The 20,010-nt window shown below is 45.0% G+C and overlaps 1 protein-coding gene across 4 annotated transcripts in view; it reads right to left on the reverse strand.

Annotated features, from left to right (window-relative positions):
* The window catches only part of MECOM (MDS1 and EVI1 complex locus), a 309,823-nt gene that overhangs the window by 22,556 nt on the left and 267,257 nt on the right, over nucleotides 1-20,010 (reverse strand). For 2 of the 4 annotated variants that reach the window (XM_064385195.1, XM_064385193.1), the window contains exons 4-8: nucleotides 13,314-13,416; nucleotides 11,334-11,550; nucleotides 9,465-9,612; nucleotides 8,279-8,432; nucleotides 1,693-3,055 (exon numbers count right to left, since the gene is read on the reverse strand). In XM_064385195.1, the coding sequence (XP_064241265.1) occupies nucleotides 1,693-3,055; nucleotides 8,279-8,432; nucleotides 9,465-9,612; nucleotides 11,334-11,550; nucleotides 13,314-13,416 (1,985 nt within the window). Of the gene's footprint in view, nucleotides 1-1,692; nucleotides 3,056-8,278; nucleotides 8,436-9,464; nucleotides 9,613-11,333; nucleotides 11,551-13,313; nucleotides 13,417-20,010 lie in introns of all 4 variants that reach the window. The other 2 variants (XM_064385194.1, XM_064385196.1) reach the window with 2 other exon arrangements.

The raw sequence follows: 20,010 nt of genomic DNA on the forward strand, positions 1-20,010 counted from the left end.
GTGCACAGCCAAGGTCAAGCAGGGCAAGAAAGGTGGACTTGTAGGAACACACTGAATCTGAGGCGCCAGCAGCAAATCCTGCACTTCACTCATGGCAGCAAAACACAGCGTGGACAATTCAGAAACAGTGTGGAAATTTGAGGATTTTGCTTTTTCTGTTATTGCTGTGCATGGTTTCATGGATGAATCGTGTTGTCCACGTGTAGAGGTAACTCATGGCAAAGGAAGGCTCAGTAATAACTGCCAGAATTTGTACAGATTTCATTAAAATCACAGACATGTAGGCTCACAGAATGGCTTGGGTTGGAAGGGACCCTAAAGATCATCTTGTTCCAACCCCTCTGCCCTGGGCAGGGGACTTTGCAATGCAATTTTAATTAGTTGGTAATGCAGGGCCATAAAACACGGATCATTATTTCTGCTGCTTCAGGCATTTTAAGTGAATATGACGCAAAGAAAACTTATGGTCTAACACAGATATCAATCTGGCATGAATAAAACCATCTCACTAAATAGCATCATATCCTGTTTCTTCATAATGCAGACTTCTTGTCTTATGCACCAGCACTCTCCAAAAACTTTGCCCACAGCATTTCTTTTTCAGATAAAGTAATAAATTAGCATAATTTACATGGCAGTATCCTTTTTTTTATAACAAGAGGCTATAAAATCAGTCATTTATATTACAGGCTAATATTTTTATGGCTAATATTTCTCTGAACTAATTTACATGCATGACTTTGACTTGTTAGAGATATAAGTGCAGAAAGGGCAAAGGACGGCTGACACACACAGGATGCAGGTGAAATTCACATCCCATTGAGATCCATCTCAGTTCTGCTGGGAAACACCAGAAGGTCTGGATTTTACCACTGGTTTTTAAAATCTCAGCTCACTGACAGTGTACACCTTTCAAAGCCAACAATGCTCCCACTGATTTCACAAGGCAGACCATGGATGGGGATCTGCACAGCCTGGTGGAGTGGGAGGTGTCCCTGCCCATGGCAGGGGGTTGGAATGACATGAGCTTTAAGGCCTCTTCCAACCCAAGCTTTTCTGTGATGATTCTATGACTAAAGAGCCCACTGGTGAAATTGTACACACAAGGATGCTGTGCCTTCATTTCGATGAACAAAATGCCTGAAGAAATCAACCCAGTACTCAAATAATGGCAAAAAAGGGCAGAAATCATTCTCAATTTCCTTACTTTTAATATATCTTAGGGCCAATGTGTTTCTTTCTTGTACTTGTGAGAAACTCCTCTTGAATTCAAGAGGAGCTGGAAAAGTAGAGTATAAGGAATACTGTCATCTCCAGGGGAAGCCAGAGGAGGCAGAGTTTTGGAAGAAAATTATTTTCAGGCAAATCAGTGACATCAAATACAGCTCAAATAAACAAACATTCAGTACTGATGCCAGCTCAGAGAATATATTCAACCTCTGCATGTGAAGCTATGCAGGTTAGATGAATGACTCATGGCAACCAGGGCTTGCTGATTGCAGCATTGCCAGTCCCGTGGCTCACTTGGAGCAGCTGGGATGTGAGGAGGGATGTACAGGTCACCGTGTGGCCCCCATGCCCTGGCACTGCAATGGCACCTCCAGGGACACTGGGAGGGGGACAGGGCTGCAGCCCTGGCAGACCTGGCTGCCTGCACCAAAGGATGCTGAAAGGCAGCAGAGAGTGCTTTACCTGTATATGGGATCCATAAAGAACGGGGTGGGCCTGGCGTGCTGCAAAGAGGACTCTGAAGCTTTCCTCTGCTCGAGGTCTCCTCCTTTCTTCTCTCCAAAGACGTGGTTTTTCCGAGGCTCAGCCTGCCTTGTGCTGCTGGCTCGGCTTCGGCTGCCCATGCTGAGATCCAGAGGCTGGTCCTGGCTGGATGCAGAGGGGGCTGCTGGCTTTGAGGGGATGGGAGTAAGTGGCTTCTCCTCCTTACGTTTTATGGTGAGGTCAAAGGGAGACTCAGAGCTTCCCTTTGGGATCTTCTTAATTTCACTGGGTGATTGGGGCTCCACTTTCAAGGGTAACGGTCTCAAGTCTCTATCAGGAAATGGATACATTGATTGAGAGAATGCTGGAAAAAACGGGAGGGGAAACATGGAAGGGTAAGGTAAGGCTCCGACTTTTTTGTCTTGCAGCCCCACAAGTCCTGTTGAACCAAAGTACTTTTCAGCAATAGAAGCAATAGCCTTTATAGAATCATTCACCGCTCCTGACACCGCAGTCTGCTCCTCTAAGGATGGTGAGAAAATGGAATGATTGCTGTGGTCTTTCTTATTATTTATTGACGCCAGGCTCTGCAGAGAGCTTACTTTGTCTTTGAACATTTTACCATTTTCTTTAAATTTCTCTTTCTCACTTTCAATGTCACTTTCCAGATCAGAGCCCGAGGTGGTTTCCAGGTCACTGCCACTGGGGGTACTGACATCGTCAAGGTCAAGGTCACTACTCTCTGACTGGTCACTGAGTTTCTCATGTGGCCTCTCTTCAGAGGACCCTTCTGGTTGAAGCTCCACTGGCTTATTCTCCCCTACTGATGGTTGTTTATTTAGTGCCTTCAAAATATCCTGGGTGGCTGGCAGTATCTGAGGATTTGTCATGAGGGGACTTTGGCTTTTGTTTGTCTGATCTGCGCTCGGAAGTCCTTTAACAGGAGAACTAGTAGGTAGCAAAGGTGGCCTGTGGTACAAGCCTGAAGGAAACAGACCGGGGAAGCTAAAAGAAAATCCAGGAGCTGTTGGAAAGGTAAGACCAGCAGGATGCCTATTGGCTCCAAAATAGTCAGCAAGGCCCGGATTTGCATGATTCATATTAACCATGGACGTTTTATCCATAGCTGGGGTTCCAGGAAGAGAAATGCCTTGGCCAAAAAATCCTCCTGCTGCAAAATGGTTCTTGCCCTCACAAAATCTCCTGTGTTTATTTAAGGAAGACGTAGTGCTGAACATTTGTCCACAGTCTTTGCACTTGATTTGGGTTCTGCAATCAGCATGCATGCGCTTATGACGACAAAGGTTTGAAAACTGAGTATAGGATTTATGGCAGACCTCACCTGTATGTAAACAACAACAACAACACATCTCAGGCTTTGTGGTAATTGCCCCCACCCTCAAAGTTGTGCAAATAACACCATTTTTTACCCATCAAATTGTCAATGAGGAAGCCACAGGGAGAGGTCTAGGTGCACAAATGTATAAAAGCAACTGTACTGTTCAAAGTAAGGCATCTGAGCAGACAAATGTCAGAAGACAGCACCAAAACCCAGTCCAACCAAGCAGAAAAGGTCTGGGATCACTAAAAGACACACTCTCCTTGTTTGCTCTTTGCACTGCACAGTGCTGCACATTCAGTACCATTATTCCACATTGCATTAGCCCCCAGAGCCCCCCAGGAGCCACGACCCCGTGCTGTGACCCCGCATGAACCCACGGTGCTCCTGTGTGAGAGCACAGGTGTCTTCAAATGGCATCCATTTATGTCACTATTCCCATGTGGAAATGAATCATTAAAATAAATATTTGCAGGACCAGACAGAGATGAAGCTGCCTCACAGAGCTTTCACTCTGCGAGAACAGGAAAAAGGTGAAGAAGAAGACAACCAGGTATTTCCTATTTCCAAGTATAAATGTAACGAACATTTTTTTTTCTACTTACAATGAAAATTTTAATCTTGTGGAAGTCAAGTCCAGGCTGGAACCTAGAAAACCTCAGTACTCTCATATGTCCAGTGCATTTCTATTCATGCAATGCATACAGTGCTCACAGGTGCCTGTAACTCTAAATTCCACATAGTAACTTTCCTAGTCTTAACATTGCTCATTTGCCTCTTGCACATGACAAGATAGACCATATTTCAACAACAATTTCCTTTAAGAATGAAACTCTCTTTGTTTGCACTCTGATGCTCAGTAAGAGCCTGATGAATTCCCTTTCAAACAGTTTTGGGATGAGAATGATTTCAGCCTCACAAATGCAGCATTTGGGAGAGAGCCTGGGAACACACAGGGGAGCAGATCTGCTGTGACACTCTGCATGCTGGAGCTCAGCTTCCAACAACCTTCCAGTGGCAGGAGGCTGGAAGAGGTCCCAGTGGTGCAGAGTGAGACACAACAGAGTCAATCACGTCACGGAGGCAAACAGGATTTTGGAGGCTCCTGGTTTTCTGGCTGTTACAAACCTTACAGAGCAAAGTGGGCAGCAACCAAGCTAAGAGTCTGTAAGTAGAAGTGGAGTTTGGAAGAGGGCAATGATTAGTTCCCCAGTGACTTTTTGCATCCCTTCTTGGCATCTTTTGGATGAGCAGGAGCATCAGGCAAGCCCCAAGGCTGTGCTGTGCCTTGTGCTTTTCCTTATGCCAAAATTTGCCTGTACTTCTGCACTACCTTGCTTCTAACAGTGTCAGCTCCAGACTTGTTTGAAAACAAGGCAGCACCACTATCAGCAAGCACTGTTATCCCTGCAAAAAATCCTTTTTTTTTTTTTTTTTCCCAGCCAGGAAAAAGCATGTGGCCACTTTATTTTTTATTTAATTTCTGTTATATCATAAACTCTCATCTTTCACACATCAAAGCCGCACAACAATGCGCATTGTGTATTCCGAGGCCTTTTTAACAATCATTTTCATGATTCGAGACAGTCTGACATAATTTACAATGGCTCTATTTTAAGCCTGCAGAGGAAACTGAATTGAATGTATCCCATCCTGCACTCTTGGTTCCCATGAACTGCAATCACGTCCTCTAACTTCCACTCGCACCGGGGCCCGCGCTAACCTTCCTGCTCCTCCAAACCCCTGCCCTTGAGAAACTCCACCACTTGTTGTCATCTCCTAACTGTTTACCTCTTCAGCAGCCTGCTCCGTATCTCACCAACAATGCTCCCATTGTTCCCGGGCCTGATCCTGCCCCATCCACCCGTTTTTCCCCTGTTCACATCCCGCACTGACAGATATCCCCGGGACAATTCGTGGGGTAAACGGTGCAGGATCGGGCCCAAACACAGGAAATTTGCAGTGTGGTAATTCAGGAAGGAGGTTTGTTTCTGTGTATCTGTTACTGTTCCTGCTGGAAATCTTCATTCACAAGGAAAGGCAAGAAAGAAGAGAGAGAAAATCAAAAATCAAGCAAAAAAAATGGAAGAGAAAGAAATAAAAGAGACAAGAAAGATGAGAAAAGATTATTCTAGTTTCTTGAAAATGCTTGTTTTTCTCTTGTTAAGTAGTTTTTGTCCTTTTAAAAAATAATTTATTTGCCTATTTAACATAGATATATTTTTATTTAATATAGAATTATTTATCATTCATTTTTGTTCTGATTTTTCTGCAATTTCCTCCTATTTTTAACTTAATTGCAGGCATTAGACTTCTGTTCCACAGTCCAGGGTACAGAATCAGGCCCCTTACCTTCACTGTTGAGGCTTTACACAGTAATTTCCCCCAGCTCTCATGACACTAAGCACAGAAACCAAAATTAAACTGAGCCAAATGGTGACTCGAGTGTTGCATCCATAGGTTCACACAAGCTGGATGTTATGCATTTACTCCTCTCCCATGTATAAAGCAGGATAGACCATATGTATCTTTTCAGAAAACAAAATATCTCAAATAATGCATTTCTAATTATAGGCTATTGTAGAATTAAAAAGAAATAACGTTTTATGAACTTTTGATCTTCTACCAGGTTGCATTGAGGTCCCTGCTTCTTATTCACATGGCTTTATTAAAGATAAGGCTTTGATCAGGTTGGTTGGAGTGGCAAAGGATGGAAAAGAGATTGGCACAGATTAGTTCTTAAAATCTGGAAAGTTCTCCCTTAAAGAACAGTGGTACATTATTAAGCTATTATTCTCCATTAATATATTCCAAAGTCAACAGAATCAAGAAATATTCCACTCTAGAGAAAAGCAAAAATATGCACTTAAAATTTTAAGATATCTTAACAGGCTATTAAGGGAGATGCAAATTAATAATTTGACTAAATGCATTTTATCTCAGTTTTTAAATTAAATTCAATCAATAATGGCAATAGCATTAAAATACGTAAATATTTATTAATATAATCTCAGCAAACAATTAACAGCTGTACCAACAATTTACCTTTTCAAGCATTGAAATTATTTAAAACTATTTAATGAGGTGCTGCTTGCTTAAGGTGCCTTTTGCATTCAACAGGCATTCTATTTAATTTTTAGGGCTGGCAGAGAAATTTTGTGCCCAGGTGGCAGCCCTTGCTCCCTGGAGTACTCCTGCTCTTGGGCACTGTCACCTGAAGCCTGGGTGTGCCACAGCATCAGTGACAGGCACACCCAGTGCCACAGGGACTCTGGACAAGACTCTGTGTCTAAACTGACTGTGACACCTCCATGGATATTCCCAAGGACTCCTCAGATAAATTTGTGTTGTAAGTTCTACCTCCTTTTCATCACACGACTTAAACTTTGTAGATGGAGGGTGGTTATCAACTTTAATTGTTTCCATGTATGAAAGCAACAGAAGCTGGGTTTGATTTCTGCTGTTACACCGTATTACACCCTTTAAATCTCACTGCCATACTTTTAGCAACTGACTCATAAGAGAAGCTCCCCTCCTTGCAGCTTTTACTGCTCTACAGACCCCAGTTTTAACACAAACCCCCAAAAATTGCAAAAAATTGATCTCGTGCCCACGCACTCCATACGGTGATTGTCTCTGGACCCCAAATTAGCCAGCAGTTAAGTTTGCATATTTTCTGCTTATTAAAAAAATTACTGTAAGTACTATTTAGGATATGTTCAGCCTATTGTGGCATGTGGTTTCTATTTGGGGAGGCTGGAGATTCTGCGAAGGCAGTGAGTAATTACCTTAGTGTTGGTGAGTTTTCACTCAGGCTTGGGCGGCACACTGTAATGAGAGACAGTTGCCATAAACAGACTGGTACGAGTAAATCATGGTGTGTGGCCTTCTGGTGGAAAGCAGATATCTGCTCTAGGTGACCCTACCTCACTCTCACAGCTCAGCAAAGCCCACCAAACATGTGGTCTCCAAACCTTTTTGTTGTGTAATTACATGGCTGTTATCCGTAGGTTGCTCCATGGGGTTTCATCCCTCATGCCACATGTGAAGAATACCAGTTGTTGTTTTGATTTATCAGGAAAAACAGCAACAAAAAAGCATTTGAGAGATTATTTCATTCATTATGGGTTCCACTTACAGACTTCTATGTAGGATGTTGCAATAGGCCTACCTAAGGAGTCCCTACCTAACCAGAAGTTAGCTTCCTAATTAAGTTTAATCATTTAATCTGCAATCAGCTTTAAAAATTATTAATGATGTTTAACATTGGATCTATTTATATATTTTCTTATTGAAGGAGTCCTAACCAAAACTATTACTAATGCAATGGCAGGTTAGAGATTTTGCACAAATAAGTTGCTTAAGCCAATACTCCTCCTCTTGAGAAAATATATGAGTTTGTGGTCAACGCTCTTCAAAGATGTGGTGCAGATATTTCAGTAAATTATTGTTGAGAGCAGCAAAAGATTGAAAGGTTTAGCAGACAAGTAGGGGAGATGGTCAAGGTACCTTTCAAGTCACAGCAGGTGCCTGAAAAGGCCATGGTGGAGAGTAGCACTACCAACAACATTTTTAAATATTTTTTGCCTCTGCTTCCCTGGTAAAAAGGAGAGAAAGCAATCTGCACCGTTCCCAAGCAGGGTCTGGCTCAGCAGCAAATGCAATCTGTGAGGTGCTGAGGATCCCATTTAAGGCCAGTTTTATTGCTGGAGAAGCTGTTAGTGAAGATCTAATAGCTCAACTCAGCCCTCAAACTTGGGGCATGCTTGAGGAAGGTGGCAAGATGAACCTCATTGCCACTGAGATTTGTTTTCCAAATCCAGCAAAAATCATGGCATCTGCTGTGGAGACTCTGCAGCCCAAAATCGGCTCCTAAAGCAGGAGGAGAGCAGCCAGCTCAGCACGGTGCAGAGCAATGAGGCTGCAGCCACCGAGCCTGGTCTGGCTAAATCCCATTCCTCACTTTGCATCTGTGCGTGGAAAAACATCCCTGGGACAACAGGTACATTTATACAGCACACAGTGTTTGTCTGAAAAGGAAAATCACATGAAAATAACTCCTTGAATTGGACCAAAAATTACCCAGAACTCATTCAGTAACTCCCAGCCCTTGTGGCACGGGTGGGGAACTCAAAGGGAGCAGAACACAACCTCCTGCTTCCAGACTGCGCTGCTTCGCGGCAACAGAAACAACACTTAATCAAAGACGTTTAGTTGAAGACTTACATATAAAAGGTTTGACACTGCTGTGGATGTGTTTATGCTGTTTGAGGCCTGAAGAAGTGGCAAAGGTTTTGCCACACTCTGGACACGCGTGAGCACGAGCCCCCACATGCTGGGAACGAATGTGCCTCTGAAGGTTGCTGGGGTCCGTGAAAACCTGCTAGGAAATGAGTACTGATTAACCAAGAAACTTGACTGTGGAAGAAGCCAGTTATTACAAGAGCCTTTTAAAATTCAAACCTTGGAGCTATTTTTGGGAGCATTCTAAGGTTAAAACCCTTGCTAATGGCCAGAAATGGGAGCTGTGCCTGCAGGAAGGGGCCTCAGTTTCCCTGGATCACCCAAGTATTGTGTGGGTCTGTTCACCCCTTTGCAGAAGAAACATTTGACTTTGCTGTTAGAAATTGCACATTTAAGGTCACAGATTTATGGGAAATGAGTGAAAATGTGGCTGTTTGAAGCCTCTAAGCATTACTGCAATAGAAATACTTTATACTGACACCTGAGTGTGTGACAAGTAATCCTGTGCACAACTCAGAGCTAGAAACCAGGGCTTGGTTACATCTTACAAGTGTCAGCTGAATATGAAATTCCCAATATTGAAGCAAATCTACCTTAAAACAATTAAGTCCTCATGAAAAAGGGCCAAACTTTGGAAATCTGATAAAAAGCAAATGCAGAGTACCACATACTATACAAATAAACCCCACAGAAAGCCCAGTGCTCGGAAGTGATGGAGATGCTTTACAGATGAGAGTTGTACTCAGTGCAGCTGGGGTGCATTGCCATTGCTTATTTTTGATTTATATTGCAGTACTGTCCTGAAGTTTCAGGTCCCAGCAGCTGGCAGACAGCCTAGGGAATCCTCTGCCCTGTGTTTCCCTGGGTGCTCTTGCCCCTCATTGACCCTCTTATACCCCACCAATCCTTTCAAGGAGCCAAGCCCTGAGCTCAGAAATGCTCAGCATCCTGCATCGGTGCCCATTTCAGACTCCACAGCCATTTCCAAATCAAAAAGGAAATAAAAAGAACATATTTTCAAAGTAGAAATTAAAACCCTTGAGAAACCATCTGGAGCATGGCAGAAGCCCTATGCCCTCCTGCATCCCAGCCTGGGGCACCCCCACTTCCAGGCTCCCCTGCATCCAGCAGCACAAGAAGTGCCAGGCAGCCTAAAAATTCACTGTACCTTGGCACAGTTCTCACACTCGTAGTGCTTCCCGCTGTCGTGTGACATTTGGTGACGTATCAAGTTGGACTTCCAGTTAAAAGCTTTGGGGCACTGGTCACACTTGTACTCCCTCTCCTCACTGTGTGACAGCATGTGCTTCTCCAGGCTGTGGAAACAGGAACAGGGCTCAGTGAGATGTGGGTTTATAGGAAGAGGAGAGAGCAGAGCACACAGTTACAGCCAAAAGAAAGAAAATTAAAAAGCCCCAAAGGCCCAGTCCTGACAGAAATAAGTCCTGTGAGTTCCAGGCCACCCCAGCCAGGAGGCAGAACCTCCTTCTCCCCACCAGAATAACACATCCTCTCATGTTTTGCCAGGCCACTTGCAAGTGCTCCAGGAGATGCTGCTGCCATCACTCCCCAAGGAGATTATTTCATACACCTCTCACTATTTCACTCTGGTAATTCTTCCCTGCAGTCTGAATTATTTCTGCCTTATGACTTTCCCTCTAAACACACCTTGGATGCCACCACCTGCTATAAATCCACTCCTTTGATGGGAGTCAATTTTTCTTACAGCAGGAACAGATGAGGAATAACTCCTCTGGAGTAAGACAGGATGAGTTTAAGAAGCCTCTAGCTAAGGTACACCACAACTGAAGTTATTCTTGATGATTATTATTAACTGTGTGCAATTGTGTGGTTGTTTAGTCATTCATTTCTTAGTGGTTTATTCAATCTATTATTAGGATATTCAATGTCCACCTAAATTCTGTTGTACATCTTTAAATTAAACTTTGTCTCTGAATTTTTATCATTCATTTGTAGCAAATATGTATTTTTAAACAGCTGTATTGTTTGGCCACATACAGAGTCATAATTCACACCACTGCTTGAGGGAAGATCACTACATAATGTAAAAGTGGATTCACAGAAAACCCACTGGAAAGTGGGAATTTTAGCCTGGGATGCCCAAACTGTTTTCACATGAAGTTCCCACTGACCTCTGCTGAATCAGTAACCAAACGTACTGGTGTTACAGCCTTGTTTGTGTTGTGTAGCCCAAACAGCCACCTCCATTCTCAGCCACAGGCAATGGAAATGCTTTCACTCTGCAGATGCTCTTACTTCTACCCCTTCTTCTTCTTCTTTTATGGAGGACAAAAAAATTCCGGCTTCTCTTCCTAATACTTTTATAACAATTGACTTTCCATCACATAAACAAATTTGCCATAACCCAGAGAAATTCTTGTCCCTGGTTGTGGTACCAGCTCCCAGACTGGAACATCAGCACTGGGCACTCCTGGAGCCAACACCCCCACCTTCCTGCTCAGCCATTTCTCCATCTAATTACTCATACCCTCAAGCACGGCTCATTTGGGCCCTTTGTTTTATGTAATCTGGATGTAGCACACTTTGGCACTTTTTGCAGTGAACTGTCTGTGTGGTGTATGAGCCTTTCAATAATTCAGAAGTTCAGAGAATGGCTGCATTCACTCTCATTTTTCACTCTTTCTCACAGTACTGCCCATCTATTTATGATGACTCGTTCTTTGTTTTCTGCCTTTTCTCTTCAATATTTAATATTTTAAGCTAAATTTACATTTCCTCAATGATTCCCATATGTTAGATATCGTCCCCTCACTCACAGGGAGAAAAGAACTTTAACACTGAATAACTCCCAACATGCAAAAACCTCACAGACCAGAGTCCTGCCTCAACCAGGCAATTCTTCTGCCTTGATCTGCCTCCATCAGCCCCTTGGAATCAATCCCTCAGACTGAAAATCAGACACGTGGAACACACACTGCCCAACATCGGCCAGTGAACAAGCAAGACCATCACAGAACCTGCCCCACTCAATCATGTTTTAAGCACCTTCTCCTACCTTTGTAAGTCTGGGAAGACTTGGTCACACTCCTTACACTCCTGGATTTCATGCACGTCCTGAAGGTCATTCTCGTTCTCCAGCTTCTTCTGGAAGTCCTCCTCCACCATGGAGAAGGCGGAGTGGGGTGTGCTGCAGGGGAACTTCTGGTGGTCCACCAGCTCAGCCTTGGACTCAAAGAGCTGGTCACAGTCCTCGCAGCGGTACTGGCGCTCCTCTGCAACACACAGGGGTGGGCACAGGGACACCAGCTCAGTTTCCACTCACCTTTAACCACCACCCCACCAGAAGCTGGATGATGGTGTGGTTAATGAATTGCTCAATAAAAAAAAAAAGAGAAGAACCTCAAAAGAAAGAAGGACTCCTAAGAATGCTTTATAATAAGGCTTTGATTCCCTGTTAACTGCCTGGGTGATATCCAACAGGAATCCCTAACACTGGCTTAGGACAAAAGTTTAAATACCAAGGACAAGTGTTTAAATGCCATCCTAAACAGAATTATACAGGGTCTAACATGGACATCCAGCAGAGGCTGCCAGTTTGTGCATTTCTCAATGAAAGGGACTGACTCAGACACAAACACCAGCATCTAAAATAGCCAAAAGGGTGTTTAGAGTTTTTTAAAGACTCTTAATTTCCATCAGTCCTTCTGCAGCACCCAGCCCTGTTCAAAGTAAGCCAGAGATGCATGAAGTTAAATTCTTCGCTTTGAATTCCAAAAAATTGGTCATAATTTCTTGCTGAAAAGTGTAGAATATCAGCAAAGTGTTACTTTGGAGTGAGTACTGCATTCCCTTAACTAGCAATGCCTGCAAAAGACTAGATTAGCTGAAGAAAATTCCAAAAAAACAAATTTGAAGAAGAGCATCCCACAATGTTTTGTTTTGTTTTTTTTTTCTGCTGTATTTTCTAGTGTTGGTCCATACAAGGAGCCAGACACCCTGGTTGGTTCCAGATATAAATGCCCTGAGGCTCTGAGTCAGAAAGGCACTGGCTGGAATCCCCAATGAATGTTCTTGGTTGCTACTTGACAGTTGAGCTGATCCAGAGAAAGTGTCATGGGGCTCTGCTCTTGGCTGTCCACGAGCAACACTTTGGCTCAGTCTGCTTCTAAATTAGCCCTGTGGGACGTGATCCTGCATGTGACTGCAGAGATTTCCTCTGTGTCATTTGTACAATAGCTACTTGACCATGGGGACTAGGCAGGGAGAAGAGTGTGCTGGACAGGGGGACACCTTCAGCAATAACTCAAAAAAGTTACCACTGGGGGAAAAAAAAAACAACACAAAACCTAATGGGAATGAATGTATAATCCACACTTTTTTCTTAAGAGAACAAGAATGTACAAGCAGTTAGAAGAAAGGGGAGGCCTGCCCTGTTCATTGTTCCTGAAACCCTGAAAATTTGTAAAATGTCCCTCTGGGCATAAACTGCAACATGCTGGGCATTAGAGCAGATATCCCACACCCAGTCCCCACTGTGGCTGATAACCCACTGCCCAACAGGCAGCTAAAGGAGATTTTGGAGACTGGGGGACAAATCTGAGCAACAACTCAGGAGTTTCAGAGGAAGAATCTGTGTGTGGGATGAGTAAAGGACAAGTGTGAGGAGTAAGAAAGGCTGAGATGTCCTCACAAGTGACAGCAACATTGACAACCTCAGATTTCCTCTTTTCAAGGTCACAGTTGTTTGGCTAAATTACAAAAAATAATCTATAACCAGGGCCCATATGTGTCCTGCAGGAGCAGCACAGTCTTCAGATAAGGACATGGATTGCTGTTCTTTTGCAACCCCACAAAAAAAATCAAGTTTCAATCAGGAACAGAAAGGCAGAAGATGGACAAATGCAACCACAGTCCAGCTCTCCTCTCTGGCTGCAGTGAAGCCATCCCAGATTTCAACAGAAGAAAAAGTCTTCCTAAATTCAGGGTTAATGTCAGTGATACTTTCTGTCAGATGAAAGAGTAAGAAGAGGCTAACCGTGGATGTCCGGAGCCATTGTTTCATGTGAATAATCTTCACTCTTCATGAACAGTAAGAGCTCCTCTCCTGGTTCAATATCTGCTACCACTCTGTAGAATATCTGGGGGGAAAAAAATGGAAAGAAAAAGCAAGGTAAGCACTACAGCAGGCAAAGAAGCACCAGCCCCTGCTGGTGAGTGTGGCAGACCTCGCGGCCAGAGCCTACCCACTCATGATGATCATGGTAAGGCTGCTCCTTCCAGCCCCAAAGCCGTTGTGTTTTGGGCTCTGTGAGGATAAAAAGGATGCTTTCAACAGCCTCTGCTGCAAAATGAGCTGTGTGATGACTGCAGATATCACCAGCAACTTGTCTGCTGAGTTATACCAAACCAAAGCACAGAGCAGCCATAAAACACATCCCTGAGTGATCCTGGTAAGAGAAGGAACTCCTGTTGCACTGGGAAAAGGTACTAAAGTAACTTTAATGCTTGGACTCAATTATCTTAGACGTCTTTTCTGACCTTGATGTTTCTATAATTCTAAAGCAGACATGAGGAGATGCTGCTGGTTAAGCCATAGGCATCCAGCCCTCCGTTCCAACCATCCACACAGTCCAAAAAAGCTGTGAGGAGAGAAGCTTGAAAGAACCAGTGCACCTGGCTATTCCTTAGCTTCAAATGGAAACCAAGGGAAAATTCAGTCCTGGATGAAGAAACACCCTGAGCAGCCAAAGCTGCTGGTGGTGGCCCTGGCTGGGGACACCTTGTCCCTTCATACAGGTGATGCTGGGCTGTGGGAAAGAGCCCTTTGGGGTGGCAGGAGGCTGTGGGGGAGGGCAAAAGGGACACCCTCCCTTGGGTCCATGCACCAGAGAAGCACACGCCAGCACTGCCAGACTCTGCTGAAAGGAAATTCCCAAAATCCATCTGGCTGCTTTCTGTCTCAGCAGGAAATGTGAAGAGCACTAAAAAGCTCCATGAAGCAGCTCAAATAAATATTAGTAACTTCCTCAGGCCTTGTTAAACAAAACCACATGACAGCTATGTTTCCTACGCAAAAAAATGATGCCTTTGCTTTTCCTCAGTATTTTTAAAAGGTTTGCTCCCAAACTCTCAACGCTCATTGCAGTGCACAGGGAGAGAGGCAGAAAATCACCTGCAGTGATCAAAGTCCCACAGATGAGTTTGTCACAGGTAGGGACAGGTGTCTGGAGGCTCGTGGGCACCTTCCCTGCCGGGTCACCCAGGGTGGTGCTGTCCCTGCCCAGGCACACGCAGAGCATCGCCCACCGGCAGCCAGCACATACCGGTGTCCTCCAGGAGGTGGCCGTACAGCCTAATCCTTTCTGCCTGCACAAGCCATGCCCACTAAATGGGCTAAATACCTAAAAAATATCGAATTTGGATGCATTTCCTCGGATTTGGAGGGCTTTTTCCCCGCAGTTTGTCCCAAAAGCCGCTGCAGAGAACAGTGCAGGGAGTGGCAGTGGAGGCTGCTCATCCCACACCCCAGGGCTCACCCCTCACCAGGTGACAGAACTGCTGGCAAAACACATCAAGCAAAAGGTACCAGTGCCACAACCCCCTGCTTGTGGCCAATTTTCCCCATAAAAGGGGAGAAGGGGTTAATGGGCAGTGTGATCCACCCTCCCTCCTCAAACCACCGGCCTGGGCTGTTTGGGCTTCCCATTTGTATCTCTTGTCAAGGGGATTTCAAACTCCACCGAGCATTTTGGATGCCAAGAGAGCCTGGAAGTGTCCTGTGAATATCCCTTCATGCAGCCAGGCAAGATTTGGTACCACAATCCCCTGAGGATCCAGTGGTGTTGACACTGCCAAAGGATACAGGGCTGCCTGGTGGGCTTCAGCGTGCTGGGGCTGCACTGAGGCAACACAGCTCATCCCAACAAAGGCCAAACCACATTTAAATGGAGCCAGCTTTTACCTCCTGCAAATAAACCCGGTGACAGTGCCACATCCAGTGAATATTTGCTGCAAGCAATGCTTGGTTTTCCCTTGTTACGATGGACGTATTGAAAAGCAGATTTTTATTTCCAGAAGTGTAATGGCCTCTGCGTATCTGAAAGGTAAGCTGGATCTGTGGAAGATAGGCCCAGCTGCTGGCTGGTTTGGGGTGAAAATAATGTGTAGAATAATGACATGTGCACACTGACTGAAGAGACTTCTGGAGACCTCTGTCTTGGGGTGGAAGCAGAAGGACAGGACACAGAAGGAGCAGCACACAGCCAGGAGACAGAAGGACTTCCACCACCCCAGAGGGACTGTGCCAAAGCTTCTGCTCTGCCCAGGACTTGCTTCTTCTCACAGGTTTTGTTTCCCAGTCAGGTAAACACCGCTGTTCTTCCTGGCTGGTTTTGCACCCACACCGAGGAGTGAACAAAAACCACAGCAGAGCCTTCTCTGGTATTTTCCCTGTCCCATCACAGGTGTCTGGACAGACCTTTTCACCTCTCAGCACAGAGGGAGGACACACGGGCTGGGGCATAAAGAGGGTCTTGTTCACAGGCGCTGTGCTGGGGAGCATCACTTCTCTGCGGCAGCCCAGAATGATGCCACATCTTTCCTGCAGCTGTGGGACACATCCCCAAGCAGGAGCAGACTCTGCAGCCAGCTGTCTTGTCTGCATTGGTATTCAAAAATCCAAAAATGATCCAGCTACCCATCAGAAACTGCCTGGCCAGCCTCTCTGTCCCTCAGCAGGGAAACAAGATGAGTGTTTCAAAAAACTCAATTTTTTAAGTTGAGCAATGCTTCTTTACTTTGCATCTCACTCCTAACATTCTCCAAAACAAAGGCTGAGTGACAGATTTCCAGCTCTGGTATTTTCACACCACTAGAGTCTTAACTTTAATTATTATTAAAAAATAATTTTTAAAATTTGTATATATACAGAAAAAATTTACCTGCACTAACCCTTTATACATAAATTTACATTGCCGTGAGAATCTAAAATAAAACATATTTAAGTTTAAACCAAAACAATCATGCAGGTAAATTTATTCTGATGTAGAAATGAACTACATTGCCTGAATTTTGAGGCAGCAACAGATGACTGAGGGCAGGCAGAGAGGGGGGAAGTTCTGCAAACCCCATGTGGGGAACCTCACAAACTCCCCCCAGCTCCACAGGGACCCCTTGGGCTGCCTGTGTTTTGCAAGAACAGCACCTCCACCACGGGCAGTATTTTTTGTATTAGGAAATGCTATCATAAAATAAGTGGATTTTTCAATTGCAAAGCTTGAAGATTTCTGGCACACAGTCCTGACTTTACTGTAATTAATGAAAGGTTTCAATTTTCTGGCTATTATTTCTCCAGCTGACTGATGCTGCTCCATTAACCAACTTTTTTGGGTTAACCTGCACTGGGGTCTGCTTGAGAACAAGTCAAGGAAGAGCTTCTGCACAGGAGAGAAACAACCAGAGGAGGAGGAAAAAAAAAAAATAAAAGCAAAGTCCAGATGCTCATTTCACATGCCCTGGGATCAACGGTGTGTGACTACAGTTTATGTAGGAAGAGCAAAATCAGATTCAGGTCTGGAAACACTTTCAAAGTTCAGGGGGTCTGAGGTGGGGAGAAGTTGGGGGAGGCCAGGCTCATCAGTGCTCTGTGCCTGCCCACACCCACACTGCAGGTCAGAGATCTGTGCTACCGAGCAGAAATAAAAGCTCCCAAACTGCAAAGCCATAAAGGGAAAGGGGAGGGGGGAAAAAAAAAGGAACACACACAATTCACTTTTAAATGGATGAATAAGGCCTCATTGTTATGAATCCCAGTTTACTTTTCCTGGTCAGGCACTTGAAATTTTATTTATGCTTAATAGACTGCATTTGGCATGTGTAAAGATGACAGAAGCGTGAATTATGAACGACCTTCGACCTATTCAGGAAGTTGTAATAATTGAAATAATAGCGAAACGCGCTCCCCGCGAGCTCGGCTGGGGCCGCGCTCGGCCGCTGAGCCCCTGTGCTTTGAAGCACCCCAGCCAGCCCCCTGCCCCTGCCAGCCCCACACTGCCCTGCCTGGACCCCCTCTGCTGCCATCAGCATCCCCCAGAACCAGCAGGGGTTAATTGAAGTTAAGGTTTTGGGGGGAAAAACAGCAACTCAGTCACTGAGCGTGAGCGAAGGCAGGAACTGCCATGCACACATTTGTGCTGCCCCAAAGAGGAGCTGAGTTCTGGTGCATCCAACTAAACCCTTTATTCCTGCCTACAGCTCTGGAGAACATTGCACGAGCTCCAGAGCTGCTGGGAAATTCAGATTTTAGGCAGGCTAGAGATGCCACTCAAGTGGATGCAGTTTGTCCCTTAACCCCGAGGCCACATGCTGAACTCACAGCTCCCACCACAGGGGAGGCACCCAGGGATCCTGTCCTGCACCGGTGCAAACAGGAGGACCCAGCTTGGGATGGTGGGATGGAACACAACACCCCAAAAGTGGACTGCTCCCTGGTGAGCCCCACCAGCACTCACTGGACCACATTCCATGGGTGCACCCTCCCCAAGCAAGGCAGCCCCATCTCCCAGCTCCTTTGGGGAATGTGCCCCAAGAGGCTGCCAACTGGCATCCACTTCCACACAGAGCAAGAGTGGAATTTGCTTGAAAAATAAAACAAATTAAATGTCCAAAACTACTAATGAGCGTTATGTCGAAGGAGCTCCATCAAAATGAGGAATTACACCCTCCAGACAAATGAAAAGGAGGAACAGACATACAACTTTACAACAAGCCGTAATTAAGAGTTTGAGGGGAAAAAACAAGAAAGAAAAAGGTCCAAATAGTACAGCTTCAATTTTAGCTCCCGTGATGAACAACTTGTGCAGCTGGAGAGCTGTGTGATGAAACCCGAGCCAGGTTCTTTTTGCTATACTCAGACAAATGATAAATTGAAACAAACTGGAGTTTTTTCAAGGGCCAAGGTAGAGGAGTCCTGCCTGAGAGCTGTACTGGGCCCAAAGAAAACTTCAGCAAAAATCCAGAGGCAAAAGTCAGCAAGTCTCTGCATGCAAGGGGCTGCAGGGGCACAAGTGGGAGCCCAGCAGGGAGAAAGGACCCTCCTCTTCCTCCTGCAGAGAGGGCAGGGGAGCACCACAGTGCCTCAGCACCAGGGCTGTGAATCCTTTCCTTCTTCATTTCCAAAATGCTGCAAAATCTCTACGCAGCAAGGACTGGAGGAAGGATGCTCCAGGAATCCCCATTTTAACATCTTGTGAGGGAAGAGGTGCCTCCTGCTCCCCAAAACAAGAAGAGAACTGCAGGATACCTCTCTGCAGGGCACCCTTTTTGGCATCTTGGCAGGCTGCAGGCCACCTCCCTCCCCAGTACCACTCAAGTTTTCTTCCACTGTCATTGAATTTTAGCTTCTGTGAAAACCTTGGTTCATCCAAGCTGCTCTGGTCCTGCAGAACCTCTTCCCTGGGGATCAGCAAACACTGACACCAGACCCCAACTTCTGTCACCCAGCTGTTCTCCTGAGCTGATCTAACCAATCTGCTGTCCTCTAACACCCATGAACCTCCACCAATGAACCACAACAATATCAAGCAAGGTGCAGTCTTGTCCTTCTAGGCTCTGTGATTGCTCATAACTCTCTGCACTTTAACGAGCAGATGAGTAGGATTTGATAGCCCTCATCACAGAAAATCCCTTATCACTTTTATGAAACATGAATCATCAAGAAAAACCTCAACACTTTTCATAAATGGCAACAACAAGTTGCTAGGTTTGGTCCTACACAGTTTATTAGGTCACATCAGGACAATCCAATGCTGAGAGCAGTAACACCACCAGTGCATCAAATTCCAGATAACACAGGCAGCCATAAACCCAGGCAGGAATTTCACCCACAGCCTCAGCTCTAACTGCAGCAAGTGGAAAATCACCACTAAGCAGCTCTTCGTTCCACCAGCCCCAAGCTAAAACATCCCTGCTCCACTGGAGACAGATTTTTAGTGGGAGCTGGATTAAGCTTTATTTGTGTAATAACCAACAATTCACAGGAAGAATCATGGCAGAACAGAACCCTGTATGAGCTCAGTGTGTGCGTGCCCTCCTGACCCACAACAGCCAAAACCTCAATTTCGCTCTCTGACAACAAAGCCTCAAAACTATTCCTTAAATACACAACTTTTGCAGGTGGCTGTGCGAGGAGCCCCTGCCCGCCACGGACAGGGGGCCGCGGCCGTAAAACCTGAAACATGAAGCTGTGCCTGCAGATTAAAAAAGTTTGTAAAACGTGTAAGGTGGGATCAGATCTGGTGGAACCTACAGCAGTAGGTTCACTCCTGTAAGTTTATATTACTGACATCGGGCATGCTGTTAAGAGTGTGATACTACTGGTTTTGCTCCCTTTGCAGTGGCACGTACTTGAGTATGAGGCAAGGAAACAAAACACAGGCACAAAAACCCACTAAAAACCTATTTCAGCACGCACAGCAATCTAAAACCTCAGTAAAGTGATCTTGAGTCATTCTGAGTTTTCCGTGGATAAACCAAGGGGACTCTTCAGGAGCTGCTTTGTTGGGGGGAAAGAGACCTGGAAGCCCAGGGCAGTTTCACAGCACTAGGTGTCTGTATCACTGTCAGAACTCTGCAAGCAGTAAGCAAGATAAAAACAACATTCTGGGGTTTTAACTTCAACAACTACCAACAATCATTCTAAAAATAAAAAAGTTTAAAAAAAAATAATTTGTAGT

Source organism: Passer domesticus, chromosome 11, assembly GCF_036417665.1.
Source record: "Passer domesticus isolate bPasDom1 chromosome 11, bPasDom1.hap1, whole genome shotgun sequence".
NCBI lineage: Eukaryota > Metazoa > Chordata > Aves > Passeriformes > Passeridae > Passer > Passer domesticus.